Source organism: Miscanthus floridulus, chromosome 10, assembly GCF_019320115.1.
Source record: "Miscanthus floridulus cultivar M001 chromosome 10, ASM1932011v1, whole genome shotgun sequence".
In the NCBI taxonomy this organism is placed as follows: Eukaryota; Viridiplantae; Streptophyta; class Magnoliopsida; order Poales; family Poaceae; genus Miscanthus; species Miscanthus floridulus.
In genome coordinates, this window is record NC_089589.1 from 68,323,807 (window position 1) to 68,333,952 (window position 10,146).

The 10,146-nt window shown below is 41.6% G+C and overlaps 1 protein-coding gene across 1 annotated transcript; it reads left to right on the forward strand.

Moving 5' to 3' along the window:
* Window positions 1-6,485: 6,485 nt before the first annotated feature.
* LOC136484834 (protein VERNALIZATION 3-like) lies at window positions 6,486-8,652 on the forward strand. Its single transcript, XM_066481793.1, has 4 exons — window positions 6,486-6,716; window positions 7,248-7,309; window positions 7,492-7,532; window positions 8,076-8,652. Exons 1-4 carry the CDS (start codon window positions 6,516-6,518, stop codon window positions 8,303-8,305), a joined length of 534 nt encoding a protein of 177 aa, XP_066337890.1. The 5' UTR covers window positions 6,486-6,515; the 3' UTR covers window positions 8,306-8,652.
* The last annotated feature ends 1,494 nt before the right edge of the window (window positions 8,653-10,146 follow it).

Sequence of the window (10,146 nt, forward strand, 5' to 3'; positions counted from 1 at the left end):
GCTCCAACGAGGACTAGTGGGGAGTGGCGACTCTCTGATACCTCGGCAAAACATCATCGTTTTCCTCTCTCTCTATTTACTTTGAGCATTTACTTTGAGCAATTCAATACTTGTCTTTACATTCATAGAATTGCCATGCTAGAGTAAGTTTCGAACATAGGTTGCAAGTTTGTTGTGCGTTAGTTTATTAGAAACACTTTTCTAGGCACAAGGGGTTAATTGGGCTAACCGTAGGATTTAATTATTGCAAGAAAATTTAGAATTAGCCCAATTCAGCCCCCCTCTTGGGCATCTTGATCCTTTCACAATGCTACTTCATCCATCTTCCATTCCATGAACGGCACACGGCAGACGCCAAGTGACCCCCTCAAAGGTCACGGTGCATCACTGGCCAACACGCGACACCTAGGAGGAAGCTGGAGATGCCCTAGCCATCATCTGCTTCGGGCACCTGAACCGACACGGTCTGGGGCAAGAAACGGTGGAAAGATGGAGGCCCAAGGTCACGTATGACTGAACTTGGTGCCAGTGATGCCTCCCACTCCCTTGCTCGCAAGCTCCCTTATAGCACCAACTGTTGGAAAGGGCAACATTGGCTCCAGCCATCATGGACGATCCCTAGTGGGACGCCTAACAAGAACCACACGGTTCCCCTCAAACAATGTTACTCTTGTTTCTTCACCCTCTAAACTCCCAGCCATACAAGAAAGTCTAGAGGGCTCGAAGTCACAGCTGTGGATGGATCAAACGACAAAAGAGCCTCTATTTATGGGCCCAAGGCAGACCAAACCCGCATGAAACTCCCACGCCGCATGGCGAGAGAGTTTGCAGCAAATACCAGATGCCGCGTGAGGTCGAGGGAATCGAGACCCTCCAAAGAGGCAGGGCTGGTACAATGTCAACGAGACCACTCGGCCCCCACCTAGTACATGAACCCTGATACATAGCACACTAACACGGCAAGGCCTAAACAGTCGCGTATCGCGTCGCTCGGGTGACCTGATAGGGCAGAACGCAACGGCCACCTGCCGCATTAAAAGCACCAACCCATGAAGGGTCAAGCAACGAAGCTTGCACAAGCCATGACTACGGACCAACGCTCAATGCGCATGCCTTTTAATGCTTTCATGATCACTTCACGATCGCAAAAACGCTCAGGTGCTACTATCGGGGTTATAACCCTAGGGTGTCTCAAGGCACCGATTAGTTAGCAGGCCATGTGGCCCGCAATATGCTAGCTGGCGAAGGCCCAAACGACCGAGACCAAGCTGAGCCGAGCAAGCCAGGCCGGATGCTAGGGCTGGCCATGACCTCTTTCTCCCGCCTTAGTCGCCCAGCGCTCGAAAGGCACGTGACCTCACCCCCGTCATGATCCCTAAAAGGGATGCAGAGAGGTCGTGCCCCACTAAGTACACCTACTCTGGCAAGGGCAGGCAAGCCTCACTAACCCCGCGAGGACCAAGAGGACAGTAGTCACCTCGGTCTGGTCAGATGCTAGCCCTACGCCACAAAGGTCCAACAAGACAACACCACCCTAAGGCGGTGACGACAGGCACAACAACCATTGGCTAGATATGGCCCGACAAGATGCATGTATGATCTCACCCACTACGGGATAGGATCTACGATGGGGGCCTTGACTTAAAGGCCACCCGGACTGACGAAAGCCATGACCCCAACGATCGGGATCATGGCCTTCAACTCCTCAAAGACGACCAGGTGATCGATGACCTAAGGGCGGCTACCAACTCATGTACCGTGCCCTAGGAAACCAGGAGACAATGACAAAGACCACAACGGAGATCACGTCGTACAGGACGGCTAGCAAACTACCACTATGCCTACAGTGCTGCCATGGCCGGCACAGTATGCACCACGCCACACCCTGCTACGACGTGGCCACAAGGCGATGACGACAACCATGCCCAGACGTCCTCCACAAGATGGCGTAGCTTTCAAGCCAAGTTAGCTCGGACCTCCCTCAGACTCATGACCCTTCAGTCGGGAGAACCTCCTACTATGTATGCACCCTGGCCCCGAACTCTATATAAGGGCAGCCAGGGCACCCTTTCCAGACATTCGGAGTCCCCTACTCATTCACTCATCCTTCATCGTAGTAGGGCTCCTGAAGCTTCCCTTCGGGCAGCCCAACGCCTAGCTTAGGTTCTCCTACCTCTTTCCACCATTCTTGCACCCCCCATTGTAAGAACTTCAGAGTATTCAAGCGAGGAATACGCACTCGATCATCTCTAAGACTTGACGTAAGGCCCCGGCCTGAACCATTATAAATCCTCTTATCTTTTGGATGCTACAATCATCTTCCTAGAGCAGCGCAGCAATCGTATAAGTTTAATAGTCCGGTTTACGAAACACTGACACTTATACTACAAATATGAGCTAAGATGTTGAAGGTTCAGATCAACACTGCAAATAATCTTAATAAGCTTTTATGGTATTGAAGGGAAAAGCATAGCTTTTGTTGGTATAGAAGTAATTTCCTCTTATTTCTCACACCAAAAAAATATACTAAAATAATGTATTCTGTGTTGGATTCAACTAAAATTAGTTTGGTGGTGTTGTAGATGTTGCTACATATTTTTATGAAATTGGTCAAACATAATGAAGTTTGACCTAGAACAAAAATAAAACACCTTTGATTTTTAACACGAGTTTCATCGAATTGAGAATTGGACACCTAAACTGGATGCAAATGTACTATCTCACCCTTCTGGAAGCAAAGGTTTGCCTATATATGTAACTAATCTGAACTACTTATAAAATATAAAAAGTTGAGAGCTAAGAGAGGACCACGCCTTATATGTGAGAGATGTGGACGGCGTGCAATTTTGTACGTACCAAAACCATGCTTTCATCACCTCGACCTCATGAGACGGTTCCAGACCTTTTTTTTTTAGTTGGCGCATGCATTCCTTCCATGTTCTGAGATCATTGCAGCCAAACTCATGTTGAGAGCGGCTTTAAAGCACATGAGAAACTGCAAGTGTGCATGCTTAACAAACTCAGGACCACTCTCACCACTCTCTCTATGTATAGAATACGTACATCTCAGCAAATCAATACCACTTCATGCCAGATTGCCATGTATAGAGAAAGGAAGTGAGAGATAAAGGAGAGAGACTAATTACTCGTGGCATCCCTTGATTAGTGGCTTTCGCAACTTTTGATACCCAGGTTTACTAATTAAGTATGCAAGATGAGCGATAATCATTGGGAATATATTGGAGAGGATGATTAAATATGATATAGGCTTGTAGCCATGCATATTAACCGAATCACCTGCCCCTTGGTTAGCTTAGTTTTATAATGACACGATGATAGGTGTGACCGTGTGATGAGTGAGAAAAACAAAGGCACAAATGTTTTTCAAAAAGGTTGGGTGATGTGAAAGGAGCACACAAGAATTGGCAGAATGAAAACCTAAATGCGGATCAATGATCGAAAAGAGGTGAAACGACGCATCGTATGCAGCTAGAGGCAGCTGCGTCAATTCTGTTGGCTGTGTTTCAATTTTAAACAGTGGTGGTATATTCTCTCATTTATAATTAATATTTTAAGGATAAATATCATCTAGTTGAAAAGCTATCACCGCACATTACAGATTATAACTAGTGTTAACAAAACAACACTCCTAGCCCGTCTCAAACATCGTTATCATGGACAGTCCTTCAAGTGATGTGTGAAATCATTGCATACTTTTGAAAAAAAACATAGCATCAATTTTTCTTTTATTTGATTTTTCATAAAAGTTCATTTCACTCTGGTTCAGCTTGGCTGGGTTCAAATTGGATCTTAAATGGTAGAGGGGACGACTATCATAAATGAAAATAAATCAATTTTGAACAAAGTTCAAAAAAGTGTACGGCTCATTACTCATTATCCACCCTATGTATCACATATACTTACGGTACCCCTAGTACTAATAACGATACAATTACAATTAAGAAAAAGTTTTAGCATCTGAATTCAGCTTGTTTCTTGAAGGGATGGGGCATCTAAGATGATAATTTAACAACTACTGAGTCCCTTTCGTATATATGCAAATGCCACACTCATAATGCAGAATCTTGTGTAGCTTGCTTGTCTAGTTAATCCATTGCTCAAAGGTGGACAACATTTTTCATGGCATATCGACAACTCATTCATACCTCGATCCTATGTCAAATAACAAATGCCAGAAGCATAAATATTGTGCAATCGACATTAACAAGATGCCATGTTAGGCCTAGAGCACAAAACTACTGTCATGTTGACAATTAAGGTAAATTGTAGTCCATTTGCCCTACAATGATAGGCTTCATATAATGATTGCATTTCTACTTAAGGAAAGCTTAAGCTTACTGCTTATCTGATCATCATGAAGTCCACATCTGCTAATAGTGTGTAATTCTTGAAGAGAACCGAAGAAACAGTAGTTATGTCAAAAAGGGAGTGAAACGAAACACAGGAGCTTTCGTGTCATTAACATGTTTAACAGCAGGGGCAACAAATCCCTAAAGTTAAGAATCCAGTGTGTTCCGTATATTATGCTTATGCTACTTTAACAGTTTGGCCTACATTGCTGTAATAAGATAAATTAGATCAGCAGGAGCAGGACCGTAGTATATGGAGAGTATATATATATATATATATATATATATATATATATATATATGGAGAGTATATTCAGTGGCCAGCTACAAAATAAGTTATTCTGTAGGCACCTCCATTTACAATAATTTTATATACTAATTTACGATAATGTCAATACGTATTTACGATAGTTGGGTTACTATAACATATGGGGATATTTACCATAACGTTACGGTAAACCACTCAGTAAGGAGTTACTATAATCTCGTAAATTAACATAGTAATTATCGTAACTCAGAGTAGCTATAGAATAAGTGGCTACAGAATAAATTAACTCAATAAGGGTATCATGTAGCTGGCTACAAAATAACTTATTCTATAGCCACTTTGAGTTACGATAATTACTATGTTACCTTACGAGATTATAGTAACTCCTTACTGAATGGTTTACTATAACGTTATGGTAAATATCCTCATATGTTATAGGAACCCAACTATCGTAAATACGTATTGACATTACGTAAATTAGTATATAAAATTATTGAAAATGGAGGTGGCTACAGAATAACTTATTTTGTAGCTGGCTACTGAATATACTCTCCCTAATTTACGATAATGTCAATACGTATTTACGATAGTTGGGTTCCTATAACATATGGGGATATTTACCATAACGTTATGGTAAACCACTCAGTAAGGAGTTACTATAATCTCGTAAATTAACATAGTAATTATCGTAACTCAAAGTGGCTACAGAATAAGTTATTTTGTAGCCAGCTACAGAGTAGTAGTTCTATATATATATATATATATATATATATATATATATATATATATATATATATATATATATATATTTTTTTTTTCTCAAGTAAGACATCTCACCATGTGGAATGTGTTTGCTTGAACATTAGCTCAACTTGCAGGCTGTAACCAATGCTTGTTGGATCGGAGTAGGCATTAAGAGGACTAACCAAAGAAAGTATATAGACAAGCAATTATATACCGTATTCGTAGCTGGCTTGCATCAACACGGCAACTTTCATATATGCAATCTATCTTTATTCAAATCAGGATCGGAGGCACAGTTGTCCACACGTTCTAGAAGATATGTCTGCCGTCCTAGAAGATATGCATCTGTCTGAATTACTGAGACAGAATTAATAACCCATGCATAGATATGCTATATGTCCTTGCTCACAACTGTTCTCCCAGCTAAATCCTTCAAATAATGACATGCTCATCATCCTCTCAGCTACACCATTGTTCTCGTTTTCTACATAGCTGCTTTACATGCATGCAGTGCAGAATCCAATGCCATGACCCATTATAAGAGAAAAGTATGAGAACAAGAGAATGTCATGTTGGAAATTGGATTCACGTCTTTGATGTCACCATGAGTTAAACGTAAAATAATAATATTGTGCCTAAAGGTACGCTACCACCTTGTGGCTTACTTGTGCGTGAGACAATTAGAACTCTACACTCTCTCTGCTAGCCTAGCTCAGTTAGCGCATGCCAATCGTGCTTGATGGGACCTTGGTCAAAAGTGAGCGAACTTTATATGTTATATGCATAAAATGGGTCCAGATTTAGAGAATAAACAGCATGCCAGAAGATTTTATTCACCAGTACTAGCTAGACAAGAGAGCAAATGGTCTTTGCCTCCACTAGCCCTAAATTAAAGGATGGAGAAGGAGCATCACAACTTCTCGCAAGCACCCAAATCACTTATTATTCCCCAAAGCAGATTCCAGGACCTCTGGAGAAATAGGGAAACTTTAGTTAGTTTGGTCTCTTGCTAGAGATGAAGACGTCTCTTGATCATCATCTATCGATCTCTCTATAAATAGGCCTCTTCCCTTCCTTCATCCTCTCACAGTACAAACCACATTTGAGCTCTCATATCCTAACCAAATCATACCATGTTCAATATGTCTAGGGACCCATTGGTCGTCGGGCATGTTGTGGGGGATATTGTGGATCCCTTCATCACAACTGCGTCACTGAGGGTGTTCTACAACAATAAGGAGATGACAAATGGTTCTGAGCTTAAGCCATCTCAAGTGATGAATGAGCCAAGGGTCCACATCACTGGGCGTGACATGAGGACTCTCTACACACTTGTAAGTGTGTGAATGTCACTGCATTTCATTGGTTAATTCTTGTTTCTTGTGTTGATAATTTGTAGATTCTTGGTTTCTCTTTTTGTTTGGCTCAAGTTTCATATCTTGGCTATATATCTATACTATTAGTTGACCTTGTTCTGGATATATCTTTAAGTATCTACTCATGCGTGATGATAATAATGGATAAAAAGCAAAGAATATGTTTTTTTGTGAACTCTCAAGCCCTTTTGTATGCCTTTAAGCTGATAAGACTAACTGACCTATCATGTTTTCTATAAGGTGCAATTTTGGATCATACAAGGATTAATGATCATTGTTTAGTAAGGTTAAACGCCCATAAATATTGATCTCAGTGTCTCTATGTAATGTTCTCTATAAATATTATCTATATATACACACTCGTGTAACAATGCAAATAAAATGCATTAGTGCATCAAAGAGAATATTGACATTGGAGACCTGATTCCTTCGTATCTAGATTGGCTAACCTATTTCATGTGTCAATCTATCTATTTATTGTGTTGCTAGGTCATGGTGGACCCAGATGCACCAAGCCCCAGTAACCCTACTAAAAGAGAGAACCTTCACTGGTAAGCTCTCTCTGCAGCTTTGTCCATGCATGCCGCCGGGTGGTAATCCACTGGCACTTTCCATGTTCACTTTATATGCACGCCGTGCGTGGCATGCTGCTCCTGTTGTTGATTACGAGAGTATAATATTATCACCTTCATTCATGTCGTACTGATTGATTAGTTCTCAATGTCCCTCATAGGTTGGTGACAGACATTCCGGAGACAACTGATGCCAGTTTCGGTAAGTGATTTGACCCACACTGGTTGCAGTGTCTGAATGTAGCCTGTGACTTATGCTCATGTTGATTAATAATTTCATTTCCGGCGCCGTCATTAAAAAAGTGTCTTTTAGATTTCTTTGTCACGCCCAATTATACCATTAACTGTAGCATGAAAAGAGAGAACACAACTCTAAATTGAACTTTAAACGTGAGAAAGAATCATTCTGTCAACTCCATTTACTCTGGGATGTTAATGTTAAAGTTAAAGCTTGGAAAACATTTTCTTGCCACATCACATGCTCACTGGATTCGTTGTTCACAAGCATTTTAATAAAGTATATCCGCTCCACATTAATTTTCAATTTAAAGTTTTTTAACATTTAATTAACAAACAAATCTAGCCATACACAGAAAAAAAAAATCTGATTACAAGATATTCTGGTTTCAATCAATGTCAAGGCAAACTACAACTCCACACTAAAACTAAAGATGGATGGAAAACATGCACTGTTAATAAATATATAGATATTTCAGTTTAATAAAGTTGATATTGTATGTAACAGGGAATGAGATAGTTCCTTATGAGAGCCCACGTCCAATTGCCGGAATCCATCGCTTTGCATTCGTCCTGTTCAGGCAGTCAGTCAGGCAGACTACCTATGCGCCGGGGTGGAGATCAAACTTTAACACCAGGGACTTCGCAGCCATCTACAACCTTGGCTCCCCTGTCGCTGCAGTGTACTTCAACTGCCAGAGAGAGAACGGCTGTGGTGGAAGAAGGTACATAAGGTGATACATGCATGAACGAAGTTGTGTCCTAATACACGTAGTTGTGCGCTTATGCTGCCTCTCTGAAGGCAGAAAAGATAACAGCAAATTGGGGTACATGTACACCCTAGCTAAATGAAAAAATATATCCTGTGTGTTTGTGTGTGTGTGGGTGAGCATTTCAAGTACGATGTTCACAATCATAAGAGCTATTATTAGATCACTACATATATACCACCTCTGACGATGTAATGATATATATCATATTACTTCATTGCCCTAGCTTAAGTTCTCTCAATCACAAGAAGTATAGCTGGGGCAATATATTAATTGGAAAAATAGGCACGGTTTGAGATACATATTTCTGATGGAAATTGTGAAATTGAATGTGTACTTTAAACAGTTACAAGACAACAGACTCGATCAACACTACCTGTGAAGATCTATATCTGTTGTCTTCCGTGTAACTCTGCCATGCATATAAGATATTCTTAAAGCAATGTAAAGGTTTCCGGTCAATTCAAAGACCTAGCTATGAAGCCCTTTACCTTCATAGAATTAGCCCCCATGGTGAAAACCTGGGCCTCATGCGGGCATGCTCTCAGACGTGAACACTACTACACAAACTTTACTGGAGGCGGGCGTTTTCGGTTTCCCGCGACAGGCAAAGCCGTCCGCCGCGGCCTAGAGGCCACGGTAAATCATGGCTTAACCGCGGCGTGCGGCTTTGCCCACCGCGGTTAACCGATTTACCGCGGCGGACGGTGTAACGTGCCCGCTGCGGTAAATTATGTTACCGCGGCGGACACCTTTTATGGCCCGCCGCGGTTATGTTCATTAGCCGTGGTGGGCTTTATTATTTGCCCGCCTCGGTAAATTATTTCCTGAATTAAAAAAAATACAGCAGGCATATAAATTCAAATTCAAATCACATCCAGATTTCACAGATTAAACTTAAAAAGTATGCAGGCATTACACATGAGATAATATACATTCACTTAGTCGTTCTTGTCATCGTTAATTCATTACATTTACATATTAAAGTCGTTATACATGTGCTAAGGTGTAATCCTGCGGACGCATCATCGTGGGCCATTTCCTCAGTCTCTCGTACTCCGGTAAAATCGTTAGCGGGCTGTTCTCATTGAAGAACGTGCCCCCTTCAAGCACGCATTTGTCTAAGACAAACTTACATATGTCCGCCTTTGTCTGCTTGAAGCTGTGTTGGGTGCTCTGCACGTCTCTCGACTAGTTCAATCCATTCTTGAGCACCCTCCAACTGCTGCTGTACTGCTTGCACACCCTCAGGAACTCACAGGCATAGAAGCCACAGGTTCATGATCCTACCGGTTGTTTGGCATACTGCATGATCGATACTGCAAGCATTACAACACAGGCATTAGAACGCATATGAACGGAAAGCACAATTAAACCTTTCAAATACTTACCGGAAAGTTACGTCTGATTTTGATGTGGTTCTTATGCTTAGCTTTAAAATTCTCTATTCTTCGATCATAGCATTCAGGATCCTTCACGTACTCCTTATAAGCGCTATACGAAATGTACTAGTATTAGGCAGGGCATTAGAACGCATATGAGAAGATAGTTCAGTCACTTACACTCTGAGGCAATCTTCAAAGGCCTTGTACCCTTTTAAGTTTGACACTGTCAACGAATCAAATATGCAGGCCCTGCCATCCTGAGGGTAGATGATAAATGCAACCCAGTGACCCTCGAGGCCTTGGCTACGCCATTGAAACAAAATACAGGTTACGATGAGAAAGAATAATACTAGCTAGCTACCCACTTATCTCTACAGGCATGTCTTCGACTTACCCAAAGTGATAGGCAGCTAGGATACACCCA